Genomic DNA, 21,539 nt, shown 5'->3' on the forward strand with positions numbered 1-21,539 from the left:
TGTAAAAGCTTTGAAATGCAGTGTCAATTTCATCTAGATTACTATATACCTGTCTCGTTTTAGGGTCTAATATTTTGTATACAGATTGTGTGATCTGTTTCTTCCTTATTTTCTTTGCTAATAGCAAAGTTCCCTTCTCTTTCCTCTTTCACCCCCCTGTCTCCCAATCAAGTTCTTACCTTGGTAACCTCTGCCCGCCCAACCACCTGCCCCCTTGACCCCATCCCATCTCACATTTTCCAGTCTATTGCTCCTGACCTTCTTCCTTTTCTCACCCATCTTATCAACACTTCCCTGTCAACTGGCTGTTTCCCTAACTCTCTGAAGGAGGCAAGAGTAAACCCTCTCCTGAAACCCACCCTCAACCCATCTGAAGTAAACAACTACAGACCCATCTCTCTTCTTCCCTTTCTTTCCAAAACTCTCGAGCGAGCTATCTTTAATCAACTCTCCTCCTATCTCCACCACAATAACCTTCTTGATCCTCACCAGTCTGGTTTCAAGGCAGGCCACTCAACTGAGACGGCCCTCCTTGCTGTCTCTGAGCAACTTCACACTACTAGAGCAGCCTCTCTCTCCTCTGTCCTTATCTTTCTAGACCTCTCTGCTGCATTTGACACAGTGAACCACCAGATCCTTATTTCCTCCCTTCAGGACCTGGGTGTCTCAGGCTCTGCTCTCTCCCTGCTCTCATCCTACCTCAACGACCGCACTTACCGGGTAACTTGGAGAGGATCTGTGTCTGAACCTTGTCCTCTCACTACTGGGGTCCCTCAAGGTTCCGTCCTGGGTCCCCTCCTCTTCTCTCTGTACACCAACTCCCTTGGCTCTGTCATTCACTCACATGGCTTTTCCTACCATAGCTATGCTGATGACACCCAACAACTCTCTTTTCCCCAATCTGAAAAACAGGTAGCAGCACGAATCTCTGCCTGTCTGACTGACATCTCTCAGTGGATGTCCGCACACCACCTGAAAATTAACCTTGACAAAACTGAACAACTTTTCCTTCCAGGGAAAGACTCTCCCATCCACGACCTGACTATTACCTTTGACAACTCTGTGTTAACCCCCACTCAGACTGCTAGGAACCTGGGTGTGACACTCGACAGTCAACTCTCCCTTACTGCCAACATTACTGCAATAACACATTCCTGTAGATACATGCTGCACAACATCAGGAGAATACATCCCCTTCTCACTCAGAAGACGGCACAGGTTCTGGTCCAGGCCCTTGTTATCTCACGCCTAGACTATTGTAACTCCCTCCTGGCTGGTCTACCTGCTAGGGCCATCCGACCTCTGCATCTCATCCAGAATGCAGCAGCTCGACTAGTCTTTAACCTACCTAAATTCACTCACACTACTCCGCTCCTCCGCTCCCTTCACTGGTTACCAGTGGCTGCCCGCATCCGTTTCAAAACATTAGTACTTGCATACCGTGCTGCGAATGGATCGGGTCCAGTCTACATCCAGGACATGGTCAAACCTTACACCCCAGCCCGTTCACTCCGCTCTGCATCTGCCAACCGGCTTGTTGCTCCCTCACTGCGAGCTAAACACTCAACAAAATCATGACTGTTTGCTGTCCTGGCTCCTAAATGGTGGAATGAGCTCCCCAATGACATCAGGACAGCAGAAAGTCTATACATCTTCCGCCACAAACTAAAAACACATCTCTTCCGACCATACCTTAAATAAAAAGTTTAAACAAAAAATTTTGTGGCACTTAAAGGACACTTACTTGTAGCCCTTTGTAGTTTGGTTTCTTGAAGAAATTGTACTTTCTTGATTATTTTTGTCCTGGGTTTGTACACTCATGGTTTAATGCACTTATTGTAAGTTGCTTTGGATAAAAGCGTCAGCTAAATGAAATGTAATGTAATAGCTTTGTGGCTTTAGGGCCTATATCATAATATGACTGTTTTAGAAATTCGTATTTTTTCTCTAATTCTTCTTTATAGATGTCCAAGATCTGGTTTCTAATGTTTTTCATGTCCTTTATCACATGAGGGTTCTGATTCTTAGCATGTTGTTTTTCCAACTCCTTTAGATTATTTTCAAGCCCTTTAAGTCTGTTTTCCTATGTTTTCTTTATTGCTGTGCTAAGAGATATTAGTTTACCCCTGACAACAGCTTTCAAGGTATCCCATAGTATATTGGGGTTCACTTCCCCATTGTCATTGAGTTCGAGGAAAGTCTTAATTTCAGATTTAACTTGTTGTACAACTATTTTATTAGTAAGCAAACTTGTATTAAGCCTCCAAACAGTTTTTTGGGGTCTGCTGTCCAGGTGTAATATCAAAGAGATTGGTGAGTGATCAGAAATATCCCTAGTTCCAATATAACAGTTCAGGATCCTGTGTCTATCATTTTGAAACATAAAAAAGTAGTCTATTCTCGATTATTCAGAATGAGGAGCAGAGTAAAAAGAATAACATTTGTCAAATGGGTGTACATCCCTTCAAACATCCAACAACCACATATCATCTAGTCCCTTTTTCAACATCTTTGTCTGGAGAGATAATTTCCTTTTTTTATTTGATGTGTCCCATTTGTTATTTAAAACTGTGTTGAAGTCTCCTGCACAGATTAATGTGCCTTGGGTTTCAGTAGAAATCAGGTCAGGTTCTTTTGTTTAGCTGACCGGGAGAGTTTTCGGTTTATTCCGCCATCTTGAATCGCAAGCCGGAAGTTCCTCCATGACCTTGACCTTTAACATTTGGCTACCAAAATTAAATCCAAGTTCAAGTGTGTGTGCCAAATGTAAAAGGATTCCCTCAATGCGTTTCGGAGATATCGTATTCACAAGGCAAAACATTTGCTTTGTGAAGTCACACCGACCTTGACCTTGGACCACCAAATTTTATTTGTGTCATGCTTGAGTCCAAATGAATGTTTGAGCCAGATATAATAGAATTCCTTCAATGTATATTATAATTTGGTACTATACAGATAAAATTGAATTCATTTGAATTAAAACACTCATATCCATACCTTCCCAGAACGTCCCCAATCTCATAGAAGTCTTCCACATTTTCAGGCTTGAAGACTGCCATGTTGACTGGATTTGATCCCCCTGGTCCTTTGGTAGTTCACTCCTGGCCTAACCAACATTAAGTTGTTTATGATCCTCAGAACTCCGTACCTAAGTAACAGATGACAGAGTGGGTATATCATAGCAAAATTTAGTTTTTTAATTAAACATATTAAACATATAACATAATTAAACAAATGTTATTAGATAGATAAATAGATATTAGATAAATAGAGATAAAAAAGACTGGATTTTGACTTTCCAATCCAAAAGCTTGATATTCAAAAGGTACTTAGACTGTGAAGCTTGCATTTAAAAGTGTTTAAAAATATAGCTGCCAGACCTTCCCCTTTTTCCCTCATGTATTGTGTGTATATAGCTAAAGTTTGGGGTGGAGGCTTTGTTTAAGAGAGCAGCTCCAAGTCGGATTATGTACTCGACAACGCCAGGACATTACAGTATGAAGCCATGCATCTTCTGGTCTTGCAATTACAATCAAAGCCTTGTGTAAAACAAATGAATGGATTCAGTCAACAGAAACACTGCAGTGCTTTTATTTAGAAATGGGTGCAGGAAGGATATGTTTATGTTTGTGACATATTCGACAGATAAACATTGCTCGCGGTCCACAGCTGAACTGCACCGGAGTTAAGACCAAAACCCATTTCACCCCTTGGCCCTACCCCTTGGCCCTACCCCTTCATTTTGCGCCTTCACGTGTAGGGGTAGGGTGTCCCAATACCTGTTGGGACGGAGGGGTATGGCTTTATACCCCTCCAAAAGGAGGGGTACCCAGAATGCCTTGCGAATCACTGGCAAGCTGGGAGAGAGACCCACAAAGGTAGTATTTTCTCCATTAGTAAGGATTTAAAATTGTGATAATGATTGTAATATCTTGGTTTAATATGTTGTAAATGTATTATGGTCACTTTTTTCACAACAATCTTAAAACAAAAGGTTGCGACCGCGCTAGCATGCTAGTGATCTTTTTTTTGCATGATAGTCCCGTATTTTCACATAATTTTAATTCGTATGTGCGTACAAACATTTTGGAGACTTGAAAATGACGATGCTGACGTGAGGAGGTGAACTAAAGCCAGATTATTGATCCACTTCCTCATTCACATTAAAACCAGCAGCGTTACTTGTGCTCGCGTGATACTGTTTCATAAGAACATTCAACTAAAAAAGATATAAAAGAACCTACAGCAAATTACGTTCAGATACCAGAGATACAGCAGAGTTATAGAGCCAAGTCATTAATAGTTTTTAATATTATCTTCTAACACTGTGGGTGTATCATCAAGGACGATTGTGTGTTAAATCACTGCAGTAAATGTTACTGTGGCATCAGGAGCACAGAGCGCACTGGAGATCACTCACAAAAATAAAGAAAAACTATTCATTTTCAAACTTCTATATCGAAATAATATCCCAGAGTGGAGGTTAGGATCCCACTGATGGGTGAAGTAATCGGTCCTATTGCTCTAAATATCTAAATATCTAAATACTGCGCTGACGTGCGTAATGCTGCTTGATGAATCCACGCCAATGGAAGGATGAGGAGAAAACGAGTGTTCAGTGATCACATATATTTTTTGTCCCATGATGATGATGATGACTGACTCATTAACTTATATAGATTCTATAGATGTGTGATCTTGGATCTTTGTGCTGAACTGATTCCAGTATTATACAGATCTGTAAAGGAACATTTTAGATCCAACTGTTTGACCTGAATATGCTCAGTGAGTTCAGTGAAAATAGCCTGAATCAGCATTATGCTCTACTAGGAATGTTTGCTTAAGTGTAATATCAAGAAATGTTTGTGTTCTATGAACCGGTGAACTGTTTGATCAAATACGCAGAGTCTTTACACTTAAGAAAGAGAGTTCAATGACCACCTCTTCCAACATGCAGCAGGACGCGTGATCATGGATTGATGGGGACGTGGCTGAGGACAGCTGTGTGTTCCTGACTTTGTGTATAAAAGCCAGCTCATCATAAGAGACATTTGTCAAATTCTTGAGCCTGCCGTAGCTTTAAGAACTCTGTCCCTATTTGGCCAAATAGACACACTGTAACTTTGTTTGTTTTCAATATACTCTGTGTAATTTTGCTTCCCCACCAGTATTGAATGCCTTGAAACTCGGTTGAGCGTTGATTTAATCATTCACTGTAATTGTTCAATTCCTCACCAGGGGATTAAATGCAAATTCCCACCACAAGATCGACCCGACGGAACCAAACCATCCCTGTAGAAACACAAGTACTTACCACTCCGGTTTATTAGCCAACAGGTCTGTGTGTGGTATGATTAACACTAATAATATTTACCTTTCTATGTAGAGCCTCTTTTAATAATTAAAATAATTCTGTTAAATTCTAGATTGGGGACATTACTATGGAATGCCGTTTGAGTAAAAAATTAAATAACGAAATAAATAAATAGGTAAGTAAATAAAGAAATATGGCTATGAAATAAACCCTGAAATAAAAATATATGGCAAGAAATATATAAATATAGCATAATATAAATATATAACTGAATCCATTTACTTAAATAAATAAATACAATTACTTATTTCAAAATGATGTTTTTCAAAAGACGACATGTTTTTATTTCACGGTACTTTTATTACATAATGCCACATTTAATTATTTCATGGGACTTTTATTTCATAATGCCACATTTATTTCACTGCTCTATTTATTTCCAATCTCGTTTTCAAATTCGGGGGGTGTGGTTATCTGCAGACCAAAGCAACTGCACCAGAACAGCACTGAGTCAAGACTGAATGGGAGGGAGAATAACACCTGAAGGTGGCAGTAATGCAATACAACTTCTCATCCAGGGGTTCAAGGAGCAATGACTCAGAGAAGAGCATCTCAGAATTATTTAGAGAGGCTGCAAACCGCCTCGATGGGATCGCGACGCGGAAGCCACCCCCTACAGCTGCCGAAGTGGGCACCCAAAGCCCAAGAACCCCTGTCCAAGGTAGGCTAAATTACGTTAGTTAGCTACCGATAATCAAAAGTTTGTGTTCTCCAGGTAAATGTAGCTAGTAAACTGACTGCCCGTTAACACCATTATTTTAACGTTCGTGATTATTCATTATAGATGGCACTACATTGTTCGTGTGGATGACAAAATTTGATGAAACATTCTGTGACAGCGTGATGCCGTGATGTCCTAATCACTAAGTGGTTGTGGTAGCATCACGTCAACTTGCGCAATGTTGACAGCATCCCAAGACTTAGTGAGTTCTGTTGCTGCATAGCTACTCAGCCAGTTTGAATTGAGTAAGGTTTAAAATTGTGCATAATAACATAATAATTAAAATAGGGTCAGACGTTAGTGCTGCGTGATAAGCTGCAACTGCCCATGTCACGACCGACACACCAAAGATAAACTACAAGGAATTAATGTTACTTTATACCCAAATGTAAGCAAATAGAAGGGAGACAGATTTCTTTGCTTACAAAGTGAAGTCAGTCAGCAGTGGTGGAAGTACTCAGATCTTTGACTTAAGTAAAAGAACTAATACCACACTGAAAATACTCCACTACAGGTTTAAATAAAAAAAAAACTAATTAAGTTAAAGCAGCGAAATGTACTTACAGTATCAAAGTAAAATAAGTCGCTGTTCAGTAAAATCCCTGTCAGTGTTTTACTATTCTATATGATGCCTTAAACACTGACGGACTTGGCTGGGACACACTAATATTAAGCAAAAGGCTAAATAAGGAATAATGCGACCAGGATGTTAAGATAAAACAAAACAACTTACATTTCAGCTAATTTCTAACAGCACTGTCGAGTAGCAGACTCCTATAACTTAAAAAGCACACAAAGCATTAAACAACAAGCATGTCCCAACTGATCCGTCATTCTTTAAGGTCCCTTGAAACATGTCCGATGTCATTTGGGGTGCTTGCAGCGTGTTTCTTTATTTGCTGGTGTTGTGAGTTGTTGTTTTTTGCAGTGAACGTGTTGTCAAATTGATGAAGATGTTTTCTTAATTTGCTAGTGTTTTGTCTATTTGCATGCGTCTTCTTAAGTTGCATTGCGTTGAGCTCTCAGCCACCGTAGAAATGTCAACATCTTTGATCTTGTGTGAAAATCAAAATTTTTTACCTCTTAAGCGTTTTTCCTTTTAGACTCAGAATTATTTCACAAAATAGGCCATTACGTGTTTGTGTAATTGCTTGGTATATAATCCGTTCTCATATATACAGTAGTGCTCAGTGGACACATGCCCTTAATCACTTCTTAGCTATCTGTATGTTTTCTTTGATCATTAAAATCATTAAATTAATACTTTATTATTATTATTATTTAAATTTTTTGCTGCTTTTTCGGGTGGTGATTTAGGAAGGATCATGGGACATTCATTTCTGCACAATGGGCCACGCTTAGTTGGCCTAAGTCCTGCCATTATCCATGTCCTGTTTGGGGGGTTGCCAGACACCACTACAATCCAAATTGAGGATTGCCCGGACATTGTGTGATTATTTTTCAAATAATAGAAACAAATTGATATTTTACTGAAAGTTGGGACGCATGATGTTAAAAAATGTCATGCATCAATTTGATCATAATCAAATATAAAAGTAAGTAAAGCATTGTACTGGAAAATAGCTAAGTGTGGTGGAAAACAGATTATTGATCCAGTTCATCATTAAAACCAACAGCTTTCGTTGTGCTCGCGCGACATATCTGTTCTATACAAACCTTTAAATTGATAAATATATAAAACAACTTACAGCAAATTACATTCAGATTCCATTAAACAGCGGAGTTACAGAGCCGAGTCATTAACAGTTTTTAATAATATAACGCGACTGTGCCATCAGGCGCATAGAGCGCACTGGAGATCACTCACAAGAAATGAAAAAAAAACTATTCACTTTCCAAATAATATCCCAGAGTGGAGGTTAGGATCCACTGATGTGAGGTAATCGGTCCGGTTGCTCTAAATAAATAAATACTGCCATGACACTGGTGCGTGATTCTGCATGTTGGATGCACGTGAATGGAAGGATGACGAGAAAGCGAGGGTTCAGCGATGACTGATCAGTTGATATAGATTCTATTGATCTGTGATCTTCGTGCTTAACTGAGTCCAGTATCACACAGATCAACCGACGGAACCGAACCATCCCAGTACAAACACAAGCATATAATGCTAATTCTGTTAAATTCTATAGATTGAGGACATCACAGCTGTCTCTGAATTTAATAATCCTGCAGTTTTGGATGATTAAAATACAAACAGCCAATACAACAAGTTCCCTCAATTTCTGAGAGTGTGTTTTTTTTGCCTCCACCTTTGAATTGGATCTTTTTTAATTTCAGGCTCTGTTCTTTCTAGCGTCTTCACTCTCACTCACTGTATTATCAGCAGCAGAGTATCAGTGTATTTCCTTTATTAGTGACATCACTGCTGTCCCAAAATCGCTCTTCACCTCCACCTCACTAACAAACACCTCGATGTCAGTGTCAGAAAGTTTCGCTTCCTCTTCTCATCGCTTGATGCCGTGACTCTGTCATGACTCACCGTGGAAACCCATTGGTCAGCAGCATCATTTAATATTCATGACGTGCTTTGCATTGATCATTTATGGTTGAAAGGGGTCGTGTAGAGGGCGGAGTATGAGGCAGATCCACGTATGAACGTTTCCAGGTGGACTGTGATTTATAAAGTGGACGTTGCGTTCAGGTGTTCTTGCGCATTGGTTTTATAAATCAGAATTTTCTTTTGCGTACGCCATTTCCGGGTTTTGTGCGCACGTACATTTTTAGTATGAATCCCACGCACTGTTTTATAAATGAAACTCCTGGACCGGATGGGAACTCCTTCCAAGGGAACTCACTGTCAAAGTGGTCAGTAACTACTTCCCAAAGTCTTCCAGTGTTTTGAGACACTCTGTCTTCCTTCACACTATGATAACTATGATGCTTTTGTGTCTGACATTATGGCCTGCCTCAACTCCACTTAGACAGGCTTTGGTCTCGTTTATGGTGGTGTGTCCTCACAGACCATTTAGGGTTTTATTTCTTGGGTGTAGTTCAGTTCTATAGATTGCCCAATTTTCTCTGCATGTTTTGGCCCACTGTTGTCCAATTTATGTTTGGGCCAGCGTATTACAAATGTTTTAATGTACACAAACTGTATTAGGAACCAATAAATAAGCAATGTACAACTTTGACAGTACTTCTGTTTATTTTTAACAATTAATTACAGGGATGCATGTATATAATTTCAGAACCAATGCTGTACTAAAATGATTTTTTATCAGCTTTCTTAGTTGGGGTTTCAATAATTCAAGCATAAGACATATTCGTTTACCTAATGAGCCGAAATAACAGAAAAATGCATATATTTCTTTCAAATAAGGTAAGGTAAAGACTCATTGCCTTTACTATACACAGACTGATCATGGTTAATGTTTTGCATAGTCACCCCTTAAAGACACATTCTAAACCCTGATAGCGGATGCAGCTAGTATTGAGTCACTCCAGAATTGGTCTTGAGTTATTCCTTAAGTTTTGTATGTCCGACCTAAGGTTAAGGGTTGAACATAACTTTGAGGGTCTGAACAGTTTCAAGGTAAACTGCCAATGCTTGAGCGAATAGAACATCGGGGTTTGGTAAGGCCGCAAGGTCTTGTTCACTCACTCGAGTGTGGTAGCTGGATCTCAGGAACACTGACATTTGATGCACAGGGAGTATGCGGTCCTTCCTAGTCCACACCATAATCCTCACTAACCTGAAATAAAGAAGAAATACAGCTGTCCAGAATGCAAACCATTTTGCTGTGGGTAAATCATTAAGCATTAACAGCTGTGCCAGTGGATAACATTACATCATCTAAGAAATGTTTTTACTTGTGAGAAATCTTGTCCCTCTTTGTGGTTTAGCAACCACAACTGCAAAGGTGAATGGTGGCTTGCAGTCCTTAGTCCGTGATGGTTCCATGCCTCCTTGAAACACTGAAGACTACAATGAATATGTGGCATGAAGCATCTGTGTAGTGCATACAGGTCAATCTCGTGGTCAGGATTGGGTTCTCCTTCTGCCTTCAACTGGATGAATATATTGTAGTAGAGATCTAGAACATTTTCATAGACATCTCTCCAAAGGCACTCAATTCTGTAAAGATACAATGAAATACAGACTAAACAATATGTTGTATTTTTGGCAGTTCACATTATTTTTAAGTTGGCAAGATGGAAAAGTTGTTCTACATCCTTGAAAGTAATTTCTAAATCGACACATAAGTGGAGATAGCTGAGACAAGAGGAGTGTGAAGACACTAATAAGAAAAGTGTGAGCTGGATTTTAGATAGAGACGGCCAATTAAATTTATGAGGAACTGTGACCTCACATCCGTCCTATTCTCCTGAACGCGATATCTCAGAAACACCCTGGGGGAATATCTTTAAATTTGACACAAACATCGACTTGGACTCAAGGATGAACTGACAAGACTTTGGTGATCACTGTGACTGCACAAAACACCCTTTTGGCCATAACTCAAGAATGAATTCACTAATAATGACAACATTTCACACAGATGTCTAATAGAATAAAATGATAACTGTTTATATTCAAAAGGTCAAAAGTCAACTTCACACTGACATCATAATGTTCTGCAAAAATTCCCTCAAAGTCTTCACTATATCATATAAGTCTGGACAGTTAGTTCTAATTTGTTCCTGTTGAAAGGCTTAATATGGCACAGAAATATCTAATACTATTTCATCAAAATCATATTGAATTACTACCACTTTTTAAAAAAGGGAATCAAAATTGTCATATTTGCCTGAATTATAGATCGAGTTTAGGGGTTTATTAAAGCTACTTGGAAATGCTGTACTATCTTCATCTTTTAGATTTGTGTCAGATGCAGACCCTCAAAAATGGGATGAAACACATTGTGATAGATCTTTGTTCTCTTACTGGATAACAAAGTTTTGTGGGTATCTGTGAAGTTTCAAGGCCATAGATGGAAACTGGCCTGTAAAGATGGTTCCAGAATAAAAAAGGTCAAATCAAATCTGGTACACAAGTAAACAAATTTCATATCAATGCCTATACAACATACAATCTCACCTTTCACCTAAAAATGTATCCTTTAAATGTAAAAGCAATCTTTATAGGACAGTTTTTGCCAGATCAAACCACCTATTGGCTTGAGACTGCACATATCCCCACACAAGTTTTTGGGGAGTAATGGAATATCTGTATTTAGAATACGTGCTTAGAATTTAAAATATGAGTGACTGTATTTTGTAATAGTTACAATTTAAATTGGTGGTGTTCAGAATACAGTTACATTCTTCAAATCAATAGATTACTTAAAAGGATTACTTTCTATTCACTCTGAAATTTAAAAGGCATTGCTATTTTCCCATCCGTCTCTTATTCAATACAAAGTGCATACGTGTATCTGCACTATAATAGACTATGCACGCAGTGTAGTCTACCTATCCACACACGACACAAGGATGGAGATTAGTTAGCACTACGGTTTAAATGCCACATTCATTCACAGTGTTACATGACAAACACATTTCAAAAGTAACCCTCCAAACACAGTATGTATATGTATTTCCAGTGGGTACTGCCTGACAAAATCCCAATAAATGAACAAAATAAAAAGAATTGTGGTTGGGAACTTAACAATTTTTGGGGGGGGGTTTACATGGAATAGCCCTTTTTGTTCTCCCTACCTCTGGTTATGAACACTCCTTCCGGTAATATGAGAGTTTCTGTTCTCCCCTCTTGTTTGCACCATGAAATGAGCAACCATCACATTCTCACCCCCCTTGTCAGATCTGTAAAATAAGAGAAGAGAAAATTTACATTTCTGTGAAGATGGAAATCCAACTGAATTTTACCTATATTATAAATTAATATTTGAATGGGGGCTCCAAGTCCAAATCACAGCTGATAGAGGGACATCTTGTTCGTTGATCTACGTTTGGGGTAGGGTTGGAGAGGTATGGTTAAGTCAAGTTGTGGAATAATGTTAGATATTATAATGGCAACATATCCTGCAATATTACACAACCTGTTGCCATTGCAGTATCTTGCATTAAATTGCCTATTTTATCCTTATTGTGCTTACTATGCATAGTAGCTAGATTCTAGCAAAATTCATGAGATCACAAGATCATACAACAATCTATCTTGCCAGACTTCAAGCAATGAGCTTGTGGCCGAACAACAGTGGTTCGAACCAATCCGCGTCCTGTGAGGAACTATTGGCAGCTATGGGAGTGTTTAAGGTGTGACGATGGTCTATCGTGACAACAATGAGAAGATTTTATTGGTTGAAGTTAGCTTGTGATAGACGGTGACAGACAGATGATTTAGCCTGCTTTTTCCAAACAGTTTCCAAGGACAACTTCCCAGGTGGTTCTGTGTAACAAGCCAGCTGACATGTCAGGTTATTATTGAGCAGCCATAATCATAAAATTAATATTCACTCACATGTTGATCTATAAGCCAATTCAAAATGTGATTTCAAACTGCAGGCTGTTAATTTCATGGTCCTGGTTGGAATTGAAAGATATTCTGGCTTGTGTTCACACCTTTGAAAATGCTGATGAGTAATTTAGTATGCAAAAGCTTACACAAATTTGTTCACATACATCAGGGATATCCATACGTAGGGCCAGTGTGGGTACATTTCAACCAAGCAGAGACATACCGGATTCCAGTGTGCCAATTAGTTACAAGGCCATGCATCACTGCTTGGTTGAAACTCAAGCCTGCACCCACATCAGCCCTTTGCAGATAAGACTGGACACTACTGACTATCACAGCATAGAGTTCATTTTAAAGTATCATATGATGTATGATGTAGGATGTTCAGACAGGGTGACAAAGTAATGGAAAAAACGGAATCCTCGATCCAGTGACACAATCCAGCGACTCTGTTGTGCTGTGGGGGCATTCTGCTGGAATGGTTTGGGTCCATTTGAACACTTAGAGTAAAGGTCACTGGAAATCAATACAAAGTTGTTCTGACAGATCACCTTTATCTTATAATGAAACATTTCTATCCTGATGGGAGTGATCTCCTCTAGCCTCCTGAGACCCAAGCTTTTGTTTTGGACCTATTGAGTATGAAAACTAAGCATTGTCTTTAAACAGGAAGCAGTTTTTGTAAAAAATGATGTCCTCATATGAGGACAGTAGGATTATTTTTCTGTATAACACAACAAAATCACCAGTTTATAACAATGGATAAAATTGTTTATTTTAATGCCTGAACATGGCTGTGCAAAACAAGTATTGCAACATCTCATCAATATCCCTGGGCTGTAAGGACAGTCTGTAATAACTTCTGGCCTGTGTGAAAGGCTGCATAAACTGTTGTGTTCAATTTGAAAGCACGACACAATAATAACTGTTCAAATGGCTGCATATAAACAAAATTGCAAATAATGCAACATCTGTCCAATGTGTTACTATGAATTTTCATAATCCATAACTATGAAAGTTATTTTTGTAGCCATCTTGTTTTCACACTTAGGCCCAATCCCATTTCACCCCTTGTTTTCGAGGGTTATCTTGCCCCTTGAAACGGAGTCACAGGGGTAGTCCTTGAAATCGTCCCCTACGAATTGGGACAGCCCTTCAAGAAGCCGTTACATCGTCAGTAGTCGTCGCGAAAACCCGACACGTCATCAGGAGTGGATGCGGAAATACGGGCTTATCATGCATAAAAAGATCGCTAGCATGCTAATGCTAGTAAGCTAACGCTAGCGCGCTCGCGATCTTTTTTTTAAGGTTGTTGTGGAAAAAAAGACCGTAATACATTGAAATTATATTAAACTAAGATATTCCAACCATTATCGTAATTTTAAAATCCTTATTAATGGAGAAAATACTACATTTGAGGGTCTCTCCCAGCTTGCTGGTGATTCGCAAAGCATTCTGGGTACCCCTAGGGTTGAAGTGAGAGTCTGAAAAATCTTCGTTTGGAGGGGTATAGAACGTGCAAAACGAAGGGGAAGGGCTAAGGGGTAGCACCACCTAGTGGTAGTAAAAGTGACCGAGGACAACAGGTCTAAGTTAAGTAGAATGAAGTATGAGGTGCAGCAATGTGCATGTGAAGCATGTGCTCATATGAGGATACAGGGTCTCAGGAGGCTAGTATGAACATATCCCCATCCATAGGGCATGAGGGGTCATTGAATGGGTTGATGAGTATGAAAATTATGTTATCAAATGTGCTTCCCAGTCGACTGATTTCAACCCTATAAGACACCTTTGAGATTTTGGACCGACGTGTTAGGCAGTGCTCTCCACTATCATTATCAAAACACCAAATGAGGGAATATCTTTTGGAAGAATTGTGCTCCATCCTCCAGTACAATTTGAGAGAAATCAATGCAGCAAGGAAGCTGTTTTGGTGGCACGTGTTGACCTCACTAAGACACTTTGTTGTTTTTTCCTTTAATTTGTCACCTGTCTGTATATTTGTACGTACCAGTGCAGTCTGGCAGAAACTGGCCTGTAAAGATGGTTCCATAATGAAAATGTCAAATCAAATGTGGGACACAGTACAAAAATGTCATATCAATGTCCATAAAAAACACAATCTGACCTTTTACCTAAAAATTAATCCAACTCAATAAACAACTGAGGTGGTTGCTAATATAGTCCTTACATGTGAGCCTTCAACATTGGTCTCAAAGCAATCGCACTGTCACTTATGTTTTGTCACATAAGGTAACTACTTAGTAATTTCTGGTGATGTGGTGCAGGCTTGTAACAAAGCCCTTGAGGACAGGAGTTTGAAAGCAGTGGCCTACTAGATTACAATGCTAGTAGAAAAAGCAGCAGGAAAAACCGACCTGATCAGTCTGTGATTACCATCTATATGCCATAAACTATTTGGTGCAGGAACATTGTACTGACGACGTCTTGCAGTCTGGATGGTTAATCTTCGCATCAATAGTGCTTCTGGATCAACTCGCCGCATTGATGCCCTTAATCGATGCCCTGATTGACAAAGAAGATCCACATACAAAATGAAATAATAACGGAAGAAAACATAATTAGATGGATGGTATTACTAGAGTAGTATATACTATGTATTGTGAACTGATACAGTATAAAAGTAAAGACTGGGGAGCATGTGTCATTACCCGATCCATATCATTAGAAAAATTGATGATCCTACAATCTGTCTTCATGTAATGTTAAGGTTAACTTTGATGAACATTTTCTATTACTTGATTAACACTCCCCAGACAAGATAAGCAAAAATTCCCAAATCCCTGGATGTATACAGGTAAAATGACATTAAAAAAGACACTGCACTTTTTAGGAGACTGTCTCATAATTTATAGCTGGTAAAATCAGAAGAGCATTGAATCCTATATACACTGGCTGGCTTAACTTTGCCACTGGGGCTGCTTATTGACATGTTTATCATCAAGGCTACAGTTAACATTGGTTAGGTGAAACAGTTACCAAACATGAAAACTACCCCTGTGGGGGGTTAGGGTTACAGAATGGCTGTACCTTGGCGTGTATCAGGAAACACGTGTTGAACTTCATTACAAATCAAAACTGACTTTATATTCGTTTAAGTGACTTACCTTAGGCCTTCTTCAGCCGATCTCCTCTGAATTGTGCTGGGTGACACATCAAACAGATTAGCGATTTTTCGTGTTGTTCTGTAGAGCACTTATTCGCCCAAGTACTTCTACAAAATCTTCAGTGCGTGCCAAAATGGTGTCCCCTGACAAGCCGAGTTGATCAGTTTGAACAGCTAAGGCCAGCATGTGGTCTCTGACGCCATTAATATCTTCCATCTTATCTGCACTACAGCTTGTTTTTTTCGCATCATCTTCTGATATCACGAATCCAGGTGCCCCACAAGGTATCTGCCTATAATCTGGTGCAGTTGCTTTGGTCTGCAGATAACCACGGCCCCCTCATTTGCATAGGAGATTGGAAATAAATAGAGCAGTGAAATAAATGTGGCATTATAAAATAAAAGTCCCATTAAATAATTAAATGTGGCATTATGAAATAAAAGTCCCATGAAATAATTAAATGTGGCATTATGAAATAAAAGTCCCATGAAATAATTAAATGTCATCTTTCGAAAACATTATTTTGAAATAAGTAGTTGTATTTATTTATTTAAGTAAATGGATTCAGTTATATATTTATATTATGCTATATATATATATCGCATATATTTCTATTTCAGGGCTTTATTTCATAGCCAACTTAATTAATTAATTTATCTATTTATTTACCTATTTATTTAATTTGGACTCAAACGGCATTCCATACATTACAGTTGTCGCTGAATTTAATAATCCTGCAGTTTTGTATTATAAAAATACGAACAGACGATAGAACATTTTGACAGTGTTAAGCGATACATTTTTTTGCCTCCACCTTTGAATAATAATTTTTTTTTCCCATCATACTCACTGTATTATCAGCAGCAGCAGTGTATCAGTGTATTTTCGTGAGTTAATGACACCACCGCTGTCCCACAAAACCGCTCTTCACCTCCACTTCACTAACAAAGCCCTCGATGTCAGTGTCAGAAAGTTACTCTTCTTCTTTTCATCGCTTGATGCCATGAGTCACCATGGAATCCAATTGGTCAGCAGGATAATTGAATATTCATGAGGAGCCTTGCATTTACCACTTATGATTGAATGTTGGTGTGTAGAGGGTGGAATATGAGGCAGATCCACGTACGAACCTTTCCTGGTGGACTGTGATTTATAAACCGAACATTGCATTCAGGCGTGCGTGCACACCGTTTTATAAATCTTAATTTATTTTTTGCCTACGCCATTTTTGGCTTTTGTGCGCATGTACACTTTTAGTATGAATCCTAAGCATTGTTTTATAAATGATGCCCCAGATCCTCAGAACCTTGACTGGAAAATCCTGGTCACCATTACTCTTTTGCCTAGACTCAGGAAGAGCCAGCAGAGCCCTGTCAGAGGATATGAGGCTTTGCTCTGATTCATAGGGGATTGTTAATAGTTGAGCTGTGTCTAGGGGCTGAACCATGAAGTTCTTTTTAGGTGATCAGTAAAATCTATTGTAAAACAGACTAATAAACATTTTGAACCAGCTCAAGGTGTGAGATACTTTTATGGCTCAACCCTGATTAATGAATAGGGTAATGAAACAAAAGCATGGATGACCTTCTCGAGCTCACTCCATGAGAGAAGAAGACCGGGGGGCTCATTTATAAAACAGTGTGTAGTAGTCATAAGTTTACGTACGCACAAATGCCAAAAATGGCATACGCAAAAAAATATTCCGATTTATAAAACCGTGGGCACGCACACCTGCAGGCAATGTTCCCTTTATAAATCACACTCCACCTTGAAACGTGCCTAAGTGGAATTGCCTTAAAGTCCGCCCTCTACACGCCCACATTCAACAATGTATGTTCATTGTAAAGCACCTCATGAATATTAGATTTTCCTGCTGACCAATGGGTTTCCATGGTGAATCATGGCATCAAGTGATGAAGAGAAGAAACACAACTCTCTGATACCGACATTGAGGTGTTTGTTAGTGAGGTGGAGGTGAAGAATGACAGATTGTTTGGTGGCCACAGCAGTGATTTCATTAATAAAAGAAAATGCACTGAGGTGGAGGCCAAAAAATTCTCCTCATCATTGTTTAAATTCAGAGACAAATGCGATATCCTCAATCTATGAAGTTATATATAAAATATATATTAAAATCATGAAAATAGGCTTTACATAGAAAGATAAATATTATACAGTGTGTTTGTTCAAAGATGGTTCGATTCCATTGGTCAGTCTGTGTAATACTGGACTCAGTTCCTTTAGACCAGAACACAAAATAATTTTATGGAAAAATTCCCACCACGATCACCATGTGGCACCTTAGCGTACTACTAGTTTCAGTCATAAATATGAATAATCTCAGATAAAAAAAATCTGTTTAAATGTATTTTAGATTCGCATCATCTGTTCCACATTTGACACTACAAGTAGTACACAGCGCTATGTGACATCAGTGTAACACAGTGACACAGTGCAGGTTGAAGGCTTGCAAATTCCAGTATTTCATAAAATATAAATACGGAAACAGCGACACATATTGTTTGCACAATGTCCATCGAAACAAACACACACAGTTGTCGCATCAACTTGTCGCATGTGGAATGGGACATACTCACACGTTGCTCCGAAACTGACAGATGTCCGCATAAACTACCGTCTTGCCAAAAGACGTGAACCGGTTCTGCTCCGGGAAAACGTCCAGAGGTGTACAGGCTGCTGGAGGAACTCACTTCGACTCAGAAATGCGGAAAACACCCACATAGACAGATTGATGTCACTTCCGATTTACCGTAAATACGAGTTTAGCAACCTGTAGAGGCGTTCGTGGCACTTCCAAGAGACATCGAAACATGACTTTAGATTTTTTTTTAAATGTTGTCCCTTTCATACCAATCAACTTCCAGCAGGCTATCAAGTGTTAAATGTGCGTGTTATTCAACACGACTCCTGCGTGGACAGATCAAGTAATTTAGGGGCGGCTGGTTTGACTACGGAAATACAAATGGGAGGATTTCAGTTCAGGACCATCTCACAAGAATTAAACAGCTGCCCTGTTTTTATGTATTTAAAGGAATCTCCCCAGGTGCAGCTACAATGTTGCATTACTTTAAATGTTACAATGAACTGTGAGACGGCATTTTCTCCTTTCCTTTCAAAAAAGATGGTCTGGTGTTTATATGCTAAAGGAGATAAGATAGAAAACATTTAAACGCCTCAAATTATCATTTAGATAATTAGAATAGCTCTTATTATGGTGGCCACTGAACTAGTTACAGTTCCTTTTACTCAATTAGGAACCTACCTATAAGCTAAATAGTTTAGTACACTGAATAAATACGTCACAACTATGAATTGAGCAAATGTTCCAACAGAATTCCTGACAGCTTCTATGCTGTACTCTTAGTCTATCACTGCAGCTCAGAATAACAAACGGAGAAACTACAAAAGCCTCCAATATCTTTTATTACAAAATGATCCACTGTGGGGGGTGAAACATGCTCTTACAGAACAGGGTCATTGTAAAGCATTGTAAGTCTGCCTGCTGTGAACTTGTCACATGCATAGTGAAAGCAGTTCCTCAAAGTTTTATGCTGAATGCCGCCAGCCTGTCCATGAAGGTAAAAACGTTACTGGCCACAGACGTGGGTGGTATTTTTCAGTCTGATTCTGACAGAAAGTCAAGCAAACTGTGTGGGCAGCTAGTAATATTGAAAGGAGCAGTGTGAGTGGGTGCTCGGACTCTGTCTCTGAGAAACGGAGCTTTGTGAATGTAATCAGGAATGTAATCAACTGGGACGTTAACTTTCCGTGATGAATAAATTAAATCGATTTAACTTTTGGGTTCTCTGAGGCTTGCTTCTCTGTGCAGCCAAGAACCATTTGCTTGCTTGGCTCGCTTTGAAATATATCAAATTCTTGGCTAATTCAATATTTCCCATCACTTGATGTCATTTGGGGCCCTAAATCTGAAAAGCTCACTGATTCACATGTTTGCACCCGTTTGTGATATTTTGGCCTTCCTGCATTGACAGGCACACCAGAGAACCAAATAAATGTTAAAAAGTACTGAAAAGTGATATTTTGTTTTCTGTTTGCTTGGTCCGTGGTAATGCTCTGGAGCTACTTATTATTTGGGTGCTGGATGTTGTGTACAGAGCTGAACCCTGAATTGCCCCTCATAGAACAAAAAACAAAAGTGCTGCTAATAGATGCACTGTATGAATGTGGGTGATTGGCAAACTGTAATGTAAAGAGCTTTGAGTGTTCGAGACTAGAAAAGCGCTATATAAATACAAACCATTTTAACAATTTACCATTTACTGGTGTGCATGTTTCTGACCAAAGAGTCTCCATGAGGTGGCATGAGGGCCCAACGACCACTAGTGGGACCTGTACTCACAGCCGAGCACCGTGCAGCTCGATTGGCATTTGCCACAGAACACCAGAATTGGCAGGTCCGCCTTTGGCGCCCCGTTCTCTTCACCGATGAAAGCCGGTTTACACTGAGCACATGTGACAAGCGTGAAAGAGTCTGGAGAAGGTGTGGTGAACGTTATGCTGCTTGTAACATCATCAGCATGACTGGTTTGGCGGTGGGTCAGTGATGGTCTGGGGAGGCATAACCTTAGAGGGTCGCACAGACCTCCATGTCATAGCGCCACAGACTGTGCAGGAGGTCACTGATGCCCTGATCCAGGTTTGGGAGGAGATCCCCCAGGATGCCATCCACCAACTCATCAGGAGCTTGCCCAGACGTTGTCGGGTGTGCATACAGGCACGTGGGGGCCATACACAGTACTGAGTAACATTATGAGTTGCTGTGATAAAAGTCACGCAAGTTGGATCACCCCTTTCAGTTTTTTTCTTTCATTTTCGGTATGATTTTGAATCCAGCCCTCAATGGGTAAATGATTTTGGTTTCCATTGACTGTTGTTACATCATTTTGTTCTCAACAAATTATAGAATGTACATCAGTTAAGACTTTCAACTTGAATAATTTGTTCAAGATCTGATATGTGATGATTTAAGAGTTCCCTTAATTTGTTTCAGCAGTGTATATTAAAATGTTTTATACATATTTACGTGTGTGGTTTATATATCACTCTATATAACTTTGAATGATTTACTTAACTGCTGTTATTTTTACATACATACAATTTTCAGACCTAAATTCACAACTTTTCTAAATAAAAGAACAGCAATTCATCTCAATACAAAGCATTGCAGCAACAAAACAAACTATGTGCTTTTACTTTGAAGACTAATTGCCAAACAGTAAGTAAATTTGAGTGAATCTTGGAGCAGTATTAGAAATCAGCACCTGATGCACCCTTTACTGTCTGTTTTGTCTCTACTCTGGTAGGGTATTTGACCTGGGGCCCAAATGCTACTGTAATCAAACAGAGGACGTAGAGGAAAGTCCAACTGGGTCCACGGACTAACCGTTAACGTCACAATAAACAGCAAACTGATTCCACTTATCTATAAAAATATGTTGCTTTCTTATTTCTATTACTTGCTCTGGTACAGGTTAGCGGTTGTTAATTATTTCCACTTGTTTGTATAATTTCTCTTTTTGATTTACATGTTTGAAATAAATTAAAATGAAAGAATGAATATGCGTCTGGCAGTGAAGCTCATCGGTGTGATTGTATTACAAAGCATCTTTTACTTTCACTATTTAAGACAGTTCATTTCTTCTTCCCACTGACAATTAATGCAATACCTTTTAGTTCTATATGTCAACACTTTGTAAACAGAATGCTTTCTTGTTTGTTAAAAGTAGCTTTCTTTCTGGTGGTGCAAAATGCGTAGTGTTTAATCATTCCAGTCAAATATAAAATGTTGCAGAAATTAAGTCTGACTATAAAACATCAGAAATCAGACATAGC

The 21,539-nt window shown here is 39.1% G+C and overlaps 1 protein-coding gene across 5 annotated transcripts in view; it reads right to left on the reverse strand.

Moving 5' to 3' along the window:
• Positions 1-18,548, reverse strand: part of si:dkey-240h12.4 (death-associated protein kinase 2) — a 51,983-nt gene extending 33,435 nt beyond the window's left edge. The window contains exons 1-4 of one of the 5 annotated variants that reach the window (XM_034601206.1): positions 18,263-18,543; positions 15,666-15,701; positions 11,778-11,882; positions 2,998-3,148 (exon numbers count right to left, since the gene is read on the reverse strand). In XM_034601206.1, the coding sequence (XP_034457097.1) occupies positions 2,998-3,059 (62 nt within the window). In that variant the 5' untranslated portion in view covers positions 3,060-3,148; positions 11,778-11,882; positions 15,666-15,701; positions 18,263-18,543. Of the gene's footprint in view, positions 1-2,997; positions 3,149-11,777; positions 11,883-15,665; positions 15,702-18,258 lie in introns of all 5 variants that reach the window. The other 4 variants (XM_034601208.1, XM_034601205.1, XM_034601210.1 and 1 more) reach the window with 4 other exon arrangements.
• Between the last annotated feature and the right edge of the window lie 2,991 nt (positions 18,549-21,539).

This window comes from Hippoglossus hippoglossus, chromosome 11 (assembly GCF_009819705.1).
Source record: "Hippoglossus hippoglossus isolate fHipHip1 chromosome 11, fHipHip1.pri, whole genome shotgun sequence".
Taxonomy (NCBI): Eukaryota; Metazoa; Chordata; class Actinopteri; order Pleuronectiformes; family Pleuronectidae; genus Hippoglossus; species Hippoglossus hippoglossus.